We start from the raw sequence: 20323 nt of genomic DNA, 5'->3' as shown, positions 1-20323 counted from the left end.
GCCCCGGCGCCGCCCCGGGCTCTGAGCGCCCGCACAGGTAGGCGCGTCCGGCTGCGCCCACGCCGCCCGATGGATCCTGGGGCGTCCCGGCCTCCAGCACCCCAGCTCCCCACTGCGCGCTCTGCCCTCCCAGAAGCTCGGTCCGGCAGCCCGGGGGCGCTCCCGATGCCCCAGCTCGGCGGGGGTCTCTCGGCGCGGGGAGGGAGGGCGGAGAGTTCAGTGCCGCCTGGTTGTCCCCTACTGGGACAAAAGCCGAAAGCATGACGTGCCCAGCGCCCCGGGAGCTCCGGCAGGCTCCCACCCTGCCCCCACCCCCTCCTGCCCTCTGGTCCGCGCATCCTCCCTCCCGCCAAGTAGCTCCCCGGCTGCCGTGCTTGTAAGGCTGCCAGACTGGGAGGAGGGTGGTCAGAGTGACCCCAAGCCACCCTTTAAAAGTTCAGGGTACTTTGCAGCAGCAACTTTGGCAGTCCCACCGCTGCGCGCAACATTTCTTTCTATGGGCACATCCTGTACCAGTCATTTTGAAACCCTGCTTAATTGTCTAGAGCAGCTTCCTGATCGCCGTGTGATTGTGAGACTCCCTCAGACTTCGCGACACTTTGCAGTTTTCCTTTTCTTTTTAAAAGAGGTGTCGTTTTGCTGGAAATCCACCTAGATGTGGACTCCTGACTTCTCCTATTGTGATTTTACTTAAAACGGTACATTCTCCGGAAGTTGCTTGAAAAGGAAATTGAAAGTGATGGTTGTTGCTTCCACCAGTTTAATTTTTAGAGGGCCTTTATTAACGGGTAGATTTTCACTTCATAGATCTCTCATTCTTCCATTTAGATGTTTGGATGATTTGCTAAAGATAATCAGACCCTAAAAGTGATCTGATTTAAATGGACCACACCCACAAAACTCAGCTATCTCTACAAATCTGAACTTGTAAATTTTTTGCACTGGACTTGTGTGCAGTATATAGGCCCTGATAAAGAACCTTTGTTTTTTAGTCTAGGGCTATACCACCCTGAACGCTTCCGATCTCGTCTGATCTCGGAAACTAAGCAAGGTCGGGCCTGGTTAGTACTTGGATGGGAGAAGAACCTTTGTTTTGGAGAGCAGAAAGCCATTCCCTTTCCCAGATGTGAGGTGGGAATAGCTACTCCTGAGTTTTGGTGTGTTTGGAGACCCTGCTTTGTGTGGGAGGGGCTGGGCTGGAAGCATGGAAGGAGAACTGTTCCAAGAGGTGGGGCGTGAACTTTGCCAAACACTTTCCACTTGCCTGATTTTTCCTGTTCTGTGGCTGGCTTGGGTGAGCGACCTGGGAAGCACTTGAGTTCTCTACCCTTTTTACTGTTGAGACGGCTCCCTTGGTTAGAAAGGAGATGGGCCTTCTGATCAGCTCCTTCCAGGGGACTCTGAAAGAATCAGGAAATTGCAAGAAAAAGTTTTTTAAAAGGTACTTTACAACTTGTTTGAAACAGAATTTGACCACACTCTTCAATATACCTGTTACTTGTTTTTCTACCAAGTTATAGGGAAATAAGGCCCTCCCAAGTGCCCCCTCTCCAGATTTATCTACCAGCAGCCACTGACATCACATAAACTGAAGGTACAGCTGTGAGTTTGAGGGTTCCCTATAAAATGTTGGTGCAAATGGAGTGTCCTTAATGCTTTTTTTGGTGGTGGTGGTCGTAGTGGGGATTGAACCCAACCCTTCTCCCTGAGCTATGTCTCCAGTCCTTTTTATTATTTATTTTTTTACTTGGTCACACAAAGTTGCTAAATTGCCCAGGCTAGGCTTGAAGTTGGGCTTCATTCCCAGAGGGAAGACAGATGTGTTCCACTGCGCCTGGCCTGGCCTGACTCGATTGAGTACAAGAGACACAAAAGGGACGGATAGTTCAAAAGAGGAACTACAATAACCAGGTGATAATTAAGCTAAATACTTTTATATGCACTTGCCCAGTCATTTGCAAACCATTGGAAGAGAGAAAGACGACTGGGGCATTTAGGAATTACTAGTGTTGAGGTACAGTTTTGCAAATGGACCTCCACTCATAGTCCACCATTATCATCCTGAGAGCTCAAGGGGTTTCCCCTTTCACCAAACACCTCATGTCAGTGTTGACTTTTTAACCCATAAAACATGTCATAGTGTCAGGAAGTCTGAAGAGGAAATGGGCAACTGTGAAGAGAGGGGGCTTGCCCCTCCTTCTCCGATATCAGACCACTGGTCATCCCCGGCAATCCATCCCTGGGAGGCAGCTCGGACCGGGAAGGTTGCAGTCATGATCACAGTTGTCCTTGTGGTGTGGGTGGACGCACCTTCTGCACCTTCCTCTAGGATCTTCAGCCAGCAAGAGGACTGCCTGAGCCTTGGGTCACCTGTTTCTTGATAGAATAAGGGGAGAGAAGAGAGCATGGAGCTAGAGGACATTGTCTCTGAATGTGCTTTTCATTTTATCTCATGAGATGACAACCCCCTCAAGCTGTGTCTTCACAGCACTCTGTAGCCCCAAGGCCCTACACTTTTCAGATTCCCCAAAGAACCTAAAAGGTGTGTGAATCCATTTGGGAACTTCGTGCCCACGCGTGGGTGCCTGGGCACAGCGTGCTTTGTCCTTTCCAGGTCTGTTGTGGTGCCCTTCTCAAATTTAACGGCCACCGTAATCCCCACCCTTGATCTGGTTCCCAGTCCTTTTCTCTTCCTTTTCATTAAAACTTCCAGAAGTAGAAGTTGCTCGTTAAAATGACTGAGTTTGCTCAGCCACCAGAGAATGTTGGAATTCACATCCTCGTCACTTTGGCAGAGGATTTAAGAGCCCTTACCTTACAATTTCCTTTGCTGACTTCCCCCTCATCTCTTTCTTTCCAGTCCTATATTGTGATAAAAATATTTTTAAATGAGATTCTTCACAAATAACATAGTTTCCATTTTCAAGGCTTTTGACATTTTCAAGCCAAAAATTCCATTTGATGCGTTCTTAGATCGAAAGACCTTGGCTCCCTTTTAAGATATGTAGAAAAAATTTTCGTCTTTGGGCCATATGAAAAAAAAAAAACCTTAACTTTTGGGTTTCAGAGGAACTGTGAATAAGGTAGGAAATACATTTTAGCACGGACAGAGGGGCCTTTAATTTTAAGTGTTCTGGTTTCCTTTGGGATAACAGTAACAATTTCTCTCTTAAAAGTAATGCACTTATTTGATAACATTATATATGCTGAGAATATCTAAACTCCCAGTGGGTAAGCAGTTGTGGGTTTGCTGTTTGAATTAATGAACATTAGAATTTTTTTGTTTTTTTTTTTTTTTTTCCTCCGGTACCGGGAACTGAACTCACGACCTTGCGCTTGCCAGGCAGGCGCTTTTGCCGCTGAGCTAAATCCCCAGCCCAATGAACATTAGAATTAATGAACATACACAGCACTCAATTAAAATTACTTGTTACTATTATTATATTTGTTTATTTTATATTTTTTATTGTACATGTTTGTAGTACATAAATGAATCAGTCTGTGCTCACTAGAGAAATATTTAATATAAGACCAGATAGACAGAAGATAGGTAGGTAGATAGATAGATAGATAGATAGATAGATAGATAGATTAGATAGATAGATTTACAAGGGACACTTACAATGACCACCTGCAGACTCAGCTATGGCAGTGTGCAGAAGGGCAGTCTGCACACTAGAGATCCTAAGGATCCAGTCAAAAGCTGAAGGGCTGCAGCTTGCTGTAGAGTTCCATGCAAGTCTGTATCAGGAAGCCAAAGGATCTCGATGAATGGCTCAAGAGCCTGCAGTGGAAGCCAGGGTGGATGTCCTGGGTGAAGGCTGGACATGGAGCTCCTCCAGAGAAAAACAGAAGGGAGCCTCTGGTCTTTCCCCTTTTTATTCCATTCAAAGGACAAACCTGTTGGCTGGTGGCACTCACCCTCAGGGTGGGTCTGCCCTCTTGAGTAATCCCTTCAGGACACGCAGAACTATGCAAAACCCATCAGTTGAGTGTTTCTTACTCAACACAACAGTTAACTATTACAGTGATGATTACATTCCTCATGGGGAGCTGGTACATGACACATCTTATTTTTTATCCCCTTGCCTTCCACTCCCTTCCAGTCTTTTGTTTTCAATAGTATAAGTTTGATATTAAGATTGGATTACTAAACTGGTCATGGTAGTGCATGCCTGTTATCCCAGCACTTGGGAGGCTGAGCCAGGAGCATTGCCGCCAGATCAAAGCCAGCCTGTGCTATAGAGTGAGTCAAAGGCCAGCCTGCACTACATAGCAAGACCATGTCTCAAGAAAAATAAGATAGGGTTACTAAAGATTCGATTACTAAAGGCTATGTAAAGTTTAGCTAGAACAGCCAAGCTAATCCTTGAGAAAGGTATTTGGGATTATCTCCTTCTAAAGATTTTGTTATATTGGAAAGAACAAAAGTTTTTACATAAGACAGATCTAGATTCAAATTCTGCCTTCATCATTCGCTAGTGAGGGCGACCTTTCTGTAAAATAAGGATGGTAAAGCATACTTCCTGGAGTTGTGACAGCATGTACTATGTCCAAGAAGTAGTTGGTTAACAGGTATTCCTCTAGCAAAGTGGTTAAGAGCAAGCACAAACTCTGGGGCTGACGAATGTGGGTTCAAATCCCGATTCTGCCACTTTCTACTAATAGGACTGCAGGGAGGTGTCCTCACTTCCTGTACAGACAATTTACTTCTCCGCTCTCATATTTAGAGACGATAGTAATGCTGGTTTATAATCGTACCAGTGTCCAAGGCTATTGTGAGAGTTCAATTACATGTTAACTATTCTTATCGCTACTTTACTTAAAGCAGCTAGGAGGGAGAGTTATGCAGGGCTTCTGAAGGCCAGCTACCATCCCTGTCCTTTATTCTTTGTCCTGTGCAATAAAGTACAAGAGAATACCAGAAGTGACTAAAGGACATGCTAAAAGACTGGGCTTGCATCGGCTCTGGTTAATGTAAGAAGGAAGTCATTTGAAAGCATCAATATTTCACTCATCAGATTAGAGAGGTATAGCCTGGTGCTGAGGTATGATGCTGGAAAGGCTAGAGCCCCGTGCTTCAGGAGCGTGAATGCTGGGATATAACTTACTGCTGCAGGAATTGTGTTTCCCTGGGCTACTGCTTGGGAAGCATCACATGCCCCTGGCTGGGTGGGATTCTGTGAGGGAAGTGGGCAATTCATGTGCCTAAGCCAGTGGTCCTACTGCACCAGATTGGGGTGTATCAGGTTGCATTGCAGTTTTGCTTAGATCTGGGGAAAAGGACAGAAAAATTAAACCACTGACCCACAAACAGCAGTGGCCACTTGCTTCTCCTGGGTCCCCAGCAGCTAATCAGTATTGGCTGGTTCCTAACCTGGCCAGGAACACTTTCCCTCCATCCTACTGTCTACCTCCTGTCCTGTTTTAATTCATTTGCTATTGGTATAACAAAGTCCCTGAGGCTGAGTATTTTATGAAGAAAACAGGTTTATTTGGCTTACAATTCTGGTGGTTAGAACATCCAAAGGCCATTACTGGTGTCCAGCAAGACCCCCTGGCTTATCACAGCATGGCAAATAGCAACCCAAAGCAGGAGTGTGTGTGAGAGAGTGAGAGCCGGGAGGGGCTGTGGCCCTTTATATCAGCCCACCCTTGTGGGAACCAAACAACTCATGCAAGACATCACCTACTCCATGACGCCAGCATTAATCCCTTCACAGGGGTGCCAGGACCCAATCACTGCCTTTTAGGCCCCTCCTCCTACAGGTCCTACTCCCTTTCAGCACTGCCACACTGAAGACGAAGCTCTCAGGACATAAACCTGTGGGGGACACACTCAACCCATGTCCACACCATAGCTCCCTCCCTCCAGACTCGGAGGAGGGAGGGCTGGCGTTGCATTTGTTAGCGGCCGGAAAGTCCTCGTGCTCCTTTCTGTGGTTTGCTGGGAAAACAGATGGGTTGGGAGGGGAGTGAGGTCCCAGTAAGGAGTTCATTGACATGGACCTCTGTCTGCTTCTGCCTCTCTGGATTCTCGATCAGTAACCCCATCCTTTCTTCCTGCACCTCCCCCATGTTTCTGTTCCTGAAGGGAAGACAAGAGCAGCTTTGTATCTTCACACCATGTTGCGGACATTTGGTATCAAGCATTATGAAAATTAGATTCACCAGATTTTTACATGCAGAAGAAAACTTGGAGATGATCCTTGTCTTGTTCTCTTATAAGAATAAACTTGAGATTTAGAGAAGCTAAGTCACTTGCTTTTTCAGCCTCACACTTGAAAGTATTCTCAGGAGGAAACGGACGTTCTTTGCAGCTCTTGGACGAGAGTCAGGGAATTGGATTGTCCTAATTCTGTCACTAAATTTGGATAGGCCACTTAACTTCTCCAAAAGCCAGTTGCTTCATTTCAAATATGAGGGGCATTTCTAAATGGCTTTAAAGGGCCTTGCTGGCTTTAAAATTTTATGACTCTAAGTGCAGGCTTCCAGGGATAGATGGCCTAGCAGGATTTGTGTGTTTTGGGTAAAGGTGGAGTAGAATACAAAGGATCTGTCTGAAAGGATAGGTGTTGTACACACATGGCTCCACTAACAAGAACATAAGGAGAAACTCACCTTATTTAATAGTGAGCTGTAGTATTTTTTTTTTTTTTTACTGTGGACACGAACACAAGGACCCTCATTGGATTAGGTGGTGCTTTCTGGGCTTAAAATGCAAATCGTCCTCCCTGGAGTTGAATGTAGATGATGTGGATTGAGATGGCTTTAAAAATAATGTAATAGTTTGCTAGTATTGTTGACTAGTTCATCTATTTCATGATATTTTTATTGAAAAGTAATGCATGACCTAGCCTTACCTCATGAATCTTAAAAGAAGCTGAATTTCTTGTATAAAAAGATAACTATGGGGGCTGGGGATTTAGCTCAGCGGCAAAAGCGCCTGCCTGGCAAGCGCAAAGTCGTGAGTTCGGTTCCCGGTACCGGAGAAAAACAAAAAAAAAAACAAACAAACAAAAAGATAACTATGCCTGACTGAGGTCGAACAGATAGCTTGATATTTTATAAGCAGCATTCAGAACTAATCTACCTTTTTATGGAGAAACTAAGAATGTGCCACAAGTGATTTTAAAAGTGAAAACTAGGCATTCATATTGTTTTGTCAGTAAGCTGGCAGAACTAATTTTGTGACTATTTACAAGTGACTTAAATGACAAGAGCCTTGTCATTCTGCTGCGTTTGTTGCTACCATATTAATATGTGCCTCACCTAAAATAAGCAATAGGCTTCAGGTCTACCCTTTGCAGCAATCCTAGTACCTCTTTAAATATGTTTGGGATTAATAGCTGTCAACAGTTAGAACTTGAAACAGATTCAATTACAGGATTGGATGTCAAGCCAGACATTTAATACCACTTTCACCTGTAGACAAGAGAGAGAAAAAAGATAGACTATTATTTATTGGATTATATGAACTTCAAGTCTAGCTTCATTATCAGGAATAGCTGTACCAAAGGAAGGAGCAGGCACTACACTTTCACAAAATATATTTGAACACTAAAGAATTGGTTTATATCTAAACCTATGAACATGTAAAATAAAAAACAAGCTCTGAGTAGTGTTCAAATTATATTATAAAATTTAATTTTAGAATGATGCTATATGTAAAAACATAGAATAAAAAGTAGACTTCTGTTCTATTTCAGAAAAGGTCAAAAGTACTGCACTTTAGAACCTCAGACTTTAGGAATTTAAGAAGCTTGCAATCCTGTTGAGGGACACCCCTCCAAACTCTTGGAATTCGTATGATGATTAGGTACAAAGTGTGGAATGATATAACGATGGCTGCTGTAAACCTCCTTGGGAGAAATAGCTGGTGGTTGTCAGTAAGCTGGTTGCTGCCAGCTTGTCGACAAAACGATATATGAATGCCTACTTTTCACTTTTAAAATCACTTGTGGCACATTCTTAGTTTCTCTGTGAAAAGTAGCTTAGCTCTGAATGCTTCTTATAAACAGGTAGTGGCTCAAGTGATGACAGAAGTATGAATTGGAATTAAAAAAGAAGAGTAAGGGTGGTTGGAAGATGACCCTGCATGGGTCTCATGTTCCTACACATCTTGTAAGCGGGACACCGAAAGCCTTGTTCTGGATTGCATTTTCAGTCATGTTTCTACAGCAAGCAGTATGGAACAGAAAAATAGTACCTTTCTCTGATGCAAGGGTACAAAAGCTTACTGCCTGTATAAGAATGTCAGGCTTTCTACAGCCAGGTTCTTCTCCTGCAACCCACTGTGATACAAGTGTCATCTGGCCTGTGGGGGTTGGGGGTGTCAGAGAATTGATCCAAATGCTGACTTTTTGGCTATTGCTGTTGGTCCAAGCAGTCAATTGTCTTTAGTCTCTGACCCAAGAATCTCATGTCTTCTATCAGTAACTCAACTTGTGGTAGGCTAATTTGTTAGCTTGAAGACCTTTTGCAGATTGTGAGGGGTATTATGTTCCAAAGAGAGAGGAATAGTATGCAGTGTAGCACAGAGGCATGAGAAGTCACATCTTACGTGAGGAACTATGACTAGTTTTCTATCTTTAGATCCAAAAGGTACATGAAGGAGGACATTAGAGAGAATAAGAAGTTAGGAATATAGACAGGACCAGGTCCCAAAGAGACCTTACCTGCCATGTAGAAGAACTTAGATTTTATGGGAAGGAAGTAGTAAGGGAATTTTAGCACAAGAGTGACATGATAAATTCTCTGTAATACGAAAATTACTCTAGTAAATATATAAGGGATAAATTGAAAGAGGAGAGCATCTTTTTCTCTAGGTGGGAAGAGTTAATACATATTAAGATGGTAAAGTCAGCTAGAACTAGTAATAGGATGAAGAAGGAATCTGAATGACCCCTTGGCAGGTGCCATACTTTGGAGCTACAATTTGCCCCTCAGAAGTCTTTGGTGCCCAGGGAAGTGTTTTGGGGAAATATAGGGGATATCTTTTAAAAAGTAGGGCCTAGTAGGAGGTCTTCAGGTCACTGAGGGCCTGTCCTTAAAAGGCTTTGGCCCTTTCTCCTTACTCCCTTTCATTCCCAGCCACAAGATGAGTGGTTTTGCTGTGCCTCACACACCCACCCATGATCCTGCCTGCCTCGGGGCCAACTGATCATGGACTGGGGCCTCTGGAACAATGAGCCAAAGTAAACCTTTTCCCCCCACAAGGTGATTGTCTTAGGTGTCTGTTACAGTGATGGAAAACTGACTCATGCAACCAACAAAGCAGACAGTGAGGCAGTTCTCTGAAACTGACCTTTTAGGAAGAGAAGTTCTGGGAAGGAGGGAAGTGAGACTGAGTCATCTTAAAAGAACTAGATTCCCACTAAGGTGCTCACAGCTCTCCAGCTAGAAATATGCAAAATGGTTGTGGATCCATGTGGGGCTCAGGCAGGAGGCTCCCACAGGGACCGACATTGGGCATCTTGTGCAGCGCTCAGAAGGATGGGCCTGGGAGTCATGTGCAGACTGTGTCATGACTCTGTCACAAGTGGCTCCAGCTTTCTGGGCCTGAAATTCCTCGTTCATATGTGCAGTCTCTACCTGATAAAGATGGAGATAAGACAGTGTGCGTGCCTGGTACTCAATAAAAGTAATCTGAGCATCAGGACATCAAAAGATTAGGTGAGATTGTTCAAAGAAAAGTAGGAGGACTGAGGGGAGAGGCTAGAGTCAAACAGTGGACGAAAGCCTTCAAAGAACTGGAAAAGAAGACGAGCATGGTGGTGCATGGCTGTAGTCGCAGCACGGGGGCGGGGGAGGCGGAAGCAAGAGGATTGCAAGTTTGAACCTAGCCTGGGTACCTTAGTGATTCATGAGATGTCTAAAAAATAAAATAAAAATTAGGTTGGGATGTAGCTCAATGTGAAGGCCCTGGGTTCAATTCTAGTACCGAAAGAAAAAACAAACAAGCAAACCAACAACAAAACAAAACCAAGCAAACAAGAAACCTGAAAAGAAGCAATCAGAGAGGATGGATGACAATCAGAGGAGTTTCACGAAGAGGTTTCTTCTCCTCCTCTTCCTTTTCCTCTTCCCCCTCCACCTCCTCCTCTTCCTCCTCCTTTTCTTCTTCTTCTTCTTTTTTTTTTTTTTTGTGGTACTGGGACTCGAACTTAGGACTTGCACTTGCCAGGCAGGTGCTTAGCTGAGCTATATCCCTGGTTTCTTTTCTTCTTGAATGGGAGAAGCTTCACTCACCTTTTAAAATATTTCCTGAGCGCCCACTGTGCATCACTGCCAGGCACTGAGATGAGTGGTGGAGGAGACAGGTGCGATCCCCAGTGCTACAGAGCTTCCCCTGTGCCCTCGCTCAAGGGACCCCTGAGACACTGAAAGTCCAGGATGTGAATGAGGAGAAACAAGGCCTTGCAATCTTTGAGACAACTGAGTTTTGCTGAAACAGAAGGAAGTGCAGTTGAGAGAGTTGGGGTCTGGTAGGAGCAACACGGACATCTGTTGATAGAGCAGGGCAAGGTGTTGGGGAAATAGCTCGTAGTATGTGAATAAGGTGACCTTTGGGACTGTGTTTGCAACATAATAGGCATTGAATATGTGTTAGTGGAGTATAAACTTGTGGCTCAGGGGTAGTCTTTTAAGATTGGAGTAGGGGCTAGGGATATAGCTCAATAGTAGGGCACTTGCCTACAAGGTGTGAGGCCCTGGCTTCCTAAGCACCACAGGAAAACACAAGGTAAAATTTGAATAGTAACATAAATAACTAGGTTAATTGTTTAAAACTAGCCTAATTCTGTAGACTATAATGATGGATGGCTAATATTCTTTTTCTGGGGAATCACCTGTACTGAATTTTATTATCTTGGAAAAATTCCTTGAAATAGTTTTTCAACGATACAGTAGAGTTTAAAGCTGTCAGGGTAGCACTCTATTGTTTCCTCTTGTGCTTGGCTTTGCTGGCCCTATGAGGCTTATGTTTAACAGCAGTTTCCCAGTGGGATCTTTGTATTCTGTAATGAGTGTGACAGCTATGCCATTACTAGGTTTTATATGTAATACGACTGCAGGAGAGCTCTTTCCAGGCAGAGCAGCTTATTCGAGCTAATATCCATTTCTTCTTACATTTCAGTTTCAGACTTTCAAGTTCAGGAGTAATAAGTCTCTCAAAGTAGATACTGCTATGACTTCATTAAATTCTAATGGCTCTGTTTTTCCTCCCCTAGGAGTCTGCACCAGAAGCGTGGAAAATAGATTGCTCGGTCCAAAATAGAACACCAGTGGCAAGATTTTGCTGAGTCTCTAGACCCCGCCCAAGATGGAACCAATAACGTTCACAGCAAGGAGGCATCCAGTTCCCAGTGAGGTCTCGGTGGACTTCGGCCTTCTGCTGGTGGGCTCCCTGCCTGTGCATTCTCTGACCACCATGCCTATGCTGCCTTGGGTGGTGGCGGAGGTGCGAAGACTCAGTGGCCAGTCCTCCAGAAAGGAGCCTGTCAGGCAAGTCCGGCTTTGGGTTTCACCCTCTGGGCTGAGATGTGAACCTGACCCGGGGAGGAGTCAGCAGTGGGATCCATTGATCTGCTCGAGCATCTTTGAGTGCAAGCCTCAGCGCGTTCACAAACTGATTCACAACAGTCATGACCCAAGCTACTTTGCGTGTCTAATTAAGGAGGATGCTGCCCATCAGCAGAGTATCTGCTACGTGTTCAAAGCTGACGATCAAACCAAAGTAAGTTGGATGGAAACGAGTAAGGCACAACTGAAAAGTTTTTCATGTGCAGGGGTCAGAAAACTTATTTTAAGTATCCTAGAGTGAGGAAGGAGATAATGCTGCAGTTATACAGAGTACCTTTAACCAAATTTGGGGTTCATGGGAGACAGCTTATAGTTTTTTTCCTGAAGGGCATTTTAAACAGATATTCGAAATTATAAGTTAAAAAATTCAACAGAGAAATCTATATAGAACCATAAACAAGAGCTGGAGGGTTAAGACTCATCATTTACGATGTCTGTACTAAAGTTTCAGTGCTTCTCAACCTGAAATGTGCTTTTAACCCCTGGGGGTTAAAATGCAGATTCAAACTCAGTGGCTGACGTATCCCAAGTCTGCATTTCACTCCAGTTTTGTATCTCTCACAAGCTGCTAGGTGACGCCGGTGCTGCCCCTCTGCAAGTTGTACTTTGAGTCAGAAAGATCCAGCTCAGTGATCTCCACATCTTTAATCCCATTAAGAAAAAGACAGTTATTTATAAACTGTATGAACATTCTTTTAGGCAGTTTCCTATGGCATAATGTTCATTCAGGCAAAAGTAATTGATAACAATAGAGGATATGAGTCCAAGTTTTGATGCTTTCAGGGATTCTTTTGTGTTTTTTTCTTTTACCAACTTCATATCAGATTGGATTTTTGTTATCAGTTTGTCATTGTTTTATCTCATCATGTATCTGAGAAAAATATATGAGATGTAGTCAAAGCTCTGCTATTTTCCTGTCATTTGTGCTATTTTTTAAATTTTAAAGCAGAAAATAACCATAAAAACAATACAGAATTTCAAAACAAGATGATAGGAAATTAACAATGGTTATTATATTGCATATTGTCATCTTCAAAGTAGTTGCTCAAATTACCAGGTACAGGCATGCAAAATTGATCAAACAATACAAGCACTAACTTTTCCTTTCAATGAATTCATAGAAATTAGTAGTACAATTATCTTAGCTGTCTTGTGTATGTATACATATTTTTCCTTCTTTTCTCTTTTGACCATCCCAGTTGTTCTTTCCTTTTGAGCAGTTTCTTTCCCATTCACTATATCTATTGTACCTTTTGGACCTTATTCACTCTTTCAGTTTCTTACACTAGGGAGACAATATGATGTTCACACATGTGGATCTGATTTATTTCACTTATAAGTATAGTCTCTAGTGGCATCCATTTACCTATAAAAGCCTCATGTTCTCTTTCTTCATAGCCCAGTAATACTCCATTGTATAAAAATATTACATCTTTTTTATCCATTCCTCTTGATGGACATTTGGGTTGTTTCCAAGATTTAGCCATGATAAATTGTGCTGCTATAAACATGAGTGCACATACATCGCTATGGTATGATGTTTTCATTTCTTCTGGGAAGATGCCAGAAAGGGAATAGCTGGGTCAAATGGGACCTCTAATCCCAGTTTTTAAAGGAATCTCCACACTGATTTCCACAGTGATTGCACCAGTCTACACTCCCACCAACAACGGAGAAGCGTTCCTTTTTCCCCACAGCCCCTCCAGCATTTGTCATTGGTTGATCTCTTGATGACAGCCATTCTTTCTGGGGTGAGATGAAATCTCAGTGTTGTTTTAATTTGCATCTCTTGAATGACCGATGATGTTGAACATTTTTTCATAAATTTATTTGCCATTTGTATTTTTTCAGCTGAGAAGTGTATATTCATCTCAGATGCCCATTTTTGGATTGGGTCTTTGAATTTTGGGGACCTGATTTTTTCTCATGCTTTATATGTTCTAGGTAGAAGTCCTTTGCCTGAGGGACAGTTGGCTAAAAGTTTTTCCCAATTTATGGGTTGTCTTTTCATTCTATTGGTGATGTATTTTGATGTGCAAAAACTTTTCAATAAGATGAGATCCCAGTTGTTGATTTTTTGAAGTATTTCTCATGCGGTTTGGTTTTTGTTCATGAACTCTCTGCCTACCCCTATGTCTTGAAGATTTCTACCTAATTTCTCTTCCAGTAGATTTAGTGTTTCTGTTTTAATATTTAGATCTTTAATCTATTTTGACTGTAGTTTAGTGCATGGTGATAGACATGAGTCTAGTTTTAGTCTTAGACGTGTGGAAAGCCAGTTCTTCTAGCACCATTTTTTAAAGAGGCAATCTTTCTTCCAGGGATCATATTTGGCCCCTTTGTCAAAGACAAGGTGGCTGAATGTGTTTTTAGTTGTGTCTGCATTGTCTAATCCGTTCCATTGATCCTCAGGTCTGTTTTTTGCCAATACCATGATGCTTTTATCACAGTAGCTTTGTAGTATAATTTCAGGTCAGGGATTGTGATGCCTCCTGTCTTGCCTTTGTTGGCCATGACTGCCTTTGCTATTCTAGGTCTCTTCCGGTTCCAAATGAATTTTAGGAATGTTTTCTCTAGATCTGTGAAGTATGCTAATAGCATTTTGATTGGGATTTTGTGCTCATACTGTTATTAGCATTATTTGTAGTTCTTTATGGGGATCTTTTAAAGCTACTTGTCCATTTTGTGAGGATTTGTGTAAATAAAATTAAAGGTATAACCTATATAGCCTCTTTCTCAATTGTGCCCATGAACAATGCAATTCAAGCAATATGCAGAAAATAATAATCAGTGGAGGGCCCTACAGCTAACCCCATGGATGTGCTGTGGAACCTCTCTGCTACCTTAGGTGCTAGGCCTGAGCGAATCCAGCTACTGGCTACAAGGACTGGATCAGGATGCCACTGATGATCTTCACGATAAATGTCCTAACATTTCACATTTTCGTATTTAAAACGTGAATACAAATGCTCATGTTTTCCCTTTGCACCCCAAAGGTTTATTTTGCATGTTTTCCAGGGAACAAGAACTTAATTTGGAAGTTAATGCTTTTAGTACCAAGTGTAGTTGGCCCTCCATACCCACAGTTGAATCTATTCTGCATTCATGGATTCAATCAACTGCAGAGAAAATATTTGGAAAAAAGTTAGGTCTCTATTGAATGTGTACAACTTTTCTTGTCCTCATTCTCTAAATAGTACAGAATAACAACTATTTATACAATATTTACATTGTAGTAGGGATTATAAGTAAATCAGAGGTGACTTAAAGTATATAGGAGTATGTGTATAGATTGGACACAAATTCTGTGCCATTTTATATGAGAAAGTTGAGCATCTATAGGTTTTGGCATAGGCCGAGGTTCTGGAACCAATCCCTGAAGACACCAAGGACAACAGGTTATTGGAGATTTGCTTTTGTTTGTCCGCTCGTTGCTTCTTTTACTGACTGGATCAGGGACTGCTGTTCTAGGTCCTGTTGGAGAGGCCTCAGAGAGGCAGTAGGAAGGCAGAAGCATCAGTAGAGAATCAGCTCCGGTGGTTCCCAGGGCATGATGGGAAGACAGAGATGGAGCCTACCTAACATACAGCCCGAGGATAGGGAAGCCTCTCTGAAACAGAGGCCACCGCGGAGCTCCAAACCTCCATTTCACCCATAGAATCAATGTCCTGCTATTACAGATGATGTGACCTTGCTGCCTGTGAATCTCAAATGCGCATGACAGCATGGTGCTGGATGGTCAGAGTTAAAGCCCTGGATTCTAGCCCTCTCTCTGCCTCATATAAAACTGGCTGACCTCAGTAATTGACTCAGTTTCCTCATCAGTAAAATGGTATAATTATAGTGTTTATCTCAGAGTTCTTGGGGGGACTCTATGAGGAAGAATGAGATCTGAAATTTAGTCGGAGGGTTGGGGTGTAGCTCAGAGGTAGAATGATTGCCCAGCATGCTTGAGGACCTGGGTTTTACCCCCAGTACTGTGGAAGGAAGGAAAGCAGGAAGGAAAGAGAGAGAAAGTAAACATAAGAAAGGAAGAGTGAAACTTAGCATTTAGAGCCATAAAAAATTTATTGAAGAAAGTTTTGGTGGAAGCAGATTGAATGTTAATTTCATTTCAGTTTTTTGGTCAAAAGAAAAAGGATACCATGATGTATGTCTTCCACTCTCACAGAAGAAGTCTTGGTCATCCTGGAGCAACATTTTAACCTGGACACTTATAAACTGCATAAATGGCCAGGCGTGGTGGTGCATACCTGTAATCCCAGCTCTAGTGAGTTTAAAGCTAGCCTGAACTATATAATGAGGCCCTGTGTCAAAAACAACAACAAAAAACCCTACATAAGTCACCATAGTAGTTCTCATTATTAGGCAGATTTCAAAATAAAAACAAAGCTTGAACAGCTTACCCCCACCAGCTGTATACAAGGCCTGCCTTTCCTTGAAGAGGGGTTTTCTATGGAAGGGTTGTTCAGCACTTCATACTTCTGACTCTCAGAATCATTCACAGGAACCTGAGAATAGACTGTGGCCATCAGTTAGGTACTGGGCAGGAGGAAGAGAAGGTAGAGATCTGGCCTTATTCCACATTCTGAATTGCCATTGTTGAAATACAAACTAGCTCTTCAGTTATTTTTGGCTTGCATACAATTTTTACAAAGACAAATTGTCATTACCTAGAGTATCAATCATTGCCATCCTGCTCACTTTACAGAAAAGTCTTTTGCACTGCAGGTACTTCAGTCAGGGAGTTCATTGCTGAAAACAGAAAGGTAAATAATATCAGCTGTGATTCTAACTGTCATGGTGACTGTTATATACTTGGGACCTGATAGCATAACATCCAATGACAGAGGAATGTCTGTGGTGGGGAAACGTTAACCTCCACTGTCATTTTTCTTGACTTTTTGTAACATTTATTCAGGCAAAAAACTCTCCAGGTTAAGATCTCTTTTGAATAGATGAGGTCAGCATCTATTGTGCTTGCCAAAGGAGACAGGCATTTATTTCCAGAGTCAGAAGCAGAAAACTTCTGTTTGAGAGGAAATCCTTTGATCAGCATCTAAATTAACTGGCTGAGAAATGTCTAAGGAGAAGAGGCACATAAATTAATAATTTTATAAGCACACTATGCAACTGTGCTTCCCTGTGTAGTCCCCATAGAACATGCTGAAGCTGTCCACACAGAGTTTCCATGATCAAATGCAATAGGGCAGCTTTTACAAATTATTGCTGATCCCAGAAAGCAGTAGTTGATGTGGGCTGTATCTAGGAATATTTACTCCACTTGAAATTAAAACTGAGATATTATAAAGGCACTGATTTCAAAATTTATTTTTAAATAAAAGTAATAAACTCTTGCACATTAGCCTAAATAGTATTTTTATGCATAATAACTCTATTTTCCAAAAAATATTTAGCAGTAAGGATGGCTGTGCTGGTCAGCTATTCATTGCTATGATAAAACACCTGAGGAAACAACTTAAAGGAGGAGAAATTTGTTTTGGTTCCAGGGTTCTGAGTTTTCAATCCACTTTTGGCTGCCTCTGTTGTTGTTGGGCCAAAGGGAAGGCTGGACAGTGTAGGGGGGAACACATTGTAGAGCAAAGCTGCTCATCTCGTGGAGGCCAAGAAGCAGGAAAAGAGCAAGAGAGGGGGGCACCAGTGACAAGATGTGTCCTTCCAGTGACTGCCTCAGTGACCCACTTCCTCCCATATGGTCCACTCCTGCAGGTTCTACCATCTCCCAATAGCCTACTCGGTTATGAACCTGTCAATGGATTGATCCATTGATTAGATCAGAATACAATCTGTTATGGTTTGTGTCTGAGTGTCCCCCCAAAGACACATGCAGTCATGGGGCGGGCTTTTAGAGCTTGTGATTGATTCATGAGTGTGAGTGCTATACCCGCCCTGGGGCAGATAGTTTACATATATGTAAGGGAGAGAGAGAAAGGCTGCTTGCCACCTCTCCTCCCCTTTGCTCTTGTTGCTCTTGCTGTTCTCTACTACCATGCATTGTAGCCCTCTGCCATGTGCCACACTGCCTTGGAGCCAGCTGAGTATGCACTGAAATCTCCATGAACTGTGAGCTAAATAAACATTTCCTTCCTTAATTTGGGTGTCAGGTATTTTGTCTCAGCAATGAGAGAAAAGTAACTAAGACACAGTCCTTCCAAAAATCAGCCCTCTCATCATGACTGTACTGGGGACCAGGTCTTTAACACCTGGATGGGCCTTGGAGGGACGTTCCATATGCAAACCATAATATTGGCATAGTTGTATTTCTCCAAATCTTTGTAATGTCTGGATGAATAGAAGATGATTAGGTTCTCATGGCTGCTTCTTCATTCATTCTGTTGTGATATGTTGTTTTAAGTTTATGGAGAAACTGTGACCCCACATAGATATGTGGAAGGAAAATGGAGAAATTGTGGATACGCTTCTTTAACACTACGACTCCACAAGTGATAGTTTCTTTTTTTTAATTTTAAAAAGAAGAGGGAAAAAAAAAACACAATCAAAAGCCAAACAATAAAAAACAATAAAAATGATACAGAATTTCAAAACAAAGTGATAGGAAATTAACAATAGTTGTTAGAATACATATTGTTATTTTCAGAGTAATTGCTCAGATCACCAGATGTAGGCATGTAAAATTGATCAAACAATTCAGCTTGAACTGTTCCTTTCAACGAATCAATAGAAATCAGTGGTACAATTACCCCAGCTATCTTGTATGTATGTGTGTATGTGTGTGTGTGTGTGTGTGTCTATGTGTATATGTGATTTCCCCTGCTTCTTTTCTCCTTTCCCCCATCCCAGCTGTTCCTTTCTTTTGAAAAAAGATAAACATTACAATGAAAATCAGTTTCAAAACAGGCTATTAGGACAGCTACAATAGTTGATACACTGTGATTGTCGTCTTCCTAACTATTATTCAGAGTAGAAGATATAGGCAAGATACCTTGTCTACACAATATTAACACAAAGCTTTCTTTTTAATAAACTAAGAGAAACTAGCTCTGTGACAATCTTAACTATCTTATATATACATATATTTTTTTCCTTTCTTCATTTCTCTCTTCCCAAACACAGTTTGTCTTTTGAACAATTTCTTCCCAATTCACAATATCTGTTGTACATTTTGGTCTTATTTACTTGTTCATTTTTTCACACTAGTGAGACAATACAATGAGCATATATAGGTCTGATTTATTTCACTTATGAGTATGTTCTCAAGTTGCATCCATTTACCTATAAAAGACTCCATTTTATCTTTTTTATGGCTGAGTAGTATTCCACTATATTAAAAAACCACATCTTTATTATCCATTTTTTGGTTGATGGACATCTGGGTTGTTCCAAGATTTAGCTACTACATATTGTGCTGCTATAAACATAGATGCACATGTATCACTGTGATATGATGATTTTAATTCTTCTGGGAAGATACCCAGAAGGGGAATAGCTGGGTCAAATGGGACCTCTCATTCCAGTTTTTTGAGGAGTCTTCACACTGATTTCCACAGTAGTTTTACTAGTCTATACCCCCACCAACTGTGGAGAAGGGTTCCTTTTTCTCCACATTTGTTGTTGGTTGATTTCTTGATGATAGCCATTCTTCCTGAGGTGAGATGGAATCTCAGTGTTGTTTTAATTTGCATTTCTCAAATGAACATTTTTTCGTGTATTTATTTACCATTTGAATTTCTTCATCTTAGAAGTGCCTATTCATCTCCAATGCCCACTTTTGGATTGGGTCTTTGAATGTGGGGGGTCTGATTTTTGTCAATTCTCTATATGCTCTGTATATAAATCCCTTGTCTGGGGAAAAACTGGCTATAAGTTTTTTCCCACTATGTGGGATATCTTTTCATTTTGTTGGTAATTTCTTTTGTTGTGCCAAAACTTTTTAGTAAGGTGAAATCCCATTTGTTGATTTTTTTCTACTATTTCCCTTATAGTCTGGATTTTGTTCTTGAAGTCTCTGCCTATACTTACATCTTTGAGACTATTACATACTTTCTCTTCCAGTAGATTTAGTGTTTTTATTTTAATATTTAGATTCCTGATCCATTTTGACTATAGTTTAGTGCATGGTGATAGACATGGGTCTAGTTTTAGTCTTCAGCATGTGGAAAGCCAGTTTTTCCAGCACTACTTATTAAAGAGGCTATCTTTCTTCCAGTGAACATGTTTGGCTCCCTTGTCAAAGATAAGGTGGCTGAATATGGAGATGCATCTTTGTCTTCTATTCTGTTCCACTGATCCTCAGACCTGTTTTTTTTTTTTCCAGTACCAAGCTGATTTTAACAAGTGATCGTTTCTTAAAAGTTGGCTGCAGTATGAAATCTGAAACCATATCAAAGCATTTTTTGCACTTCGTTGTGTGAAATACATCATTCTATGTTGTATTTTAGTGAATGTGTTAACCATGCACGATTCTGTATGATCATGCATTCATTATTTAGAAAACATTAGTTCTTTGAGTGTTGTAGACAACACTTTGAGCAGAGCTGCATTAAGAAAACAGTTTCCTGTTCCTCTCTTGAGTTGTATGTCAGTGCATTAAAATCTCTCAAAATTCCTTCAACAAGACAGACTCTTTAACCCCAGGGAGCTCAATTTTCCTCAGATTTGTGGCACCATCATTACACTTCTTTTACCACCCATAAAGCATAGTTTGAATCTGAGTTTGTGGTCAGAAATGAAGGTATCCGTTCTGGAAAACTGGTACCTG

General features: G+C 41.8%; 1 protein-coding gene across 1 annotated transcript in view; it reads left to right on the top strand.

The window, feature by feature from the left end:
• Tbc1d1 (TBC1 (tre-2/USP6, BUB2, cdc16) domain family, member 1) overlaps positions 1–20323 on the top strand; it is a gene marked incomplete in the record, with an annotated part of 225306 nt that overhangs the window by 397 nt on the left and 204586 nt on the right. Inside the window, 1 exon segment of the mRNA XM_013518063.1 lies at positions 11232–11737. Within this exon segment, the coding sequence (XP_013373517.1) occupies positions 11324–11737 (414 nt within the window).

This window comes from Chinchilla lanigera, unplaced genomic scaffold (genome assembly GCF_000276665.1).
Source record: "Chinchilla lanigera isolate Chin_1 unplaced genomic scaffold, ChiLan1.0 scaffold00042, whole genome shotgun sequence".
In the NCBI taxonomy this organism is placed as follows: domain Eukaryota; kingdom Metazoa; phylum Chordata; class Mammalia; order Rodentia; family Chinchillidae; genus Chinchilla; species Chinchilla lanigera.
This window is presented reverse-complemented; position numbering and strand designations above follow the sequence as displayed.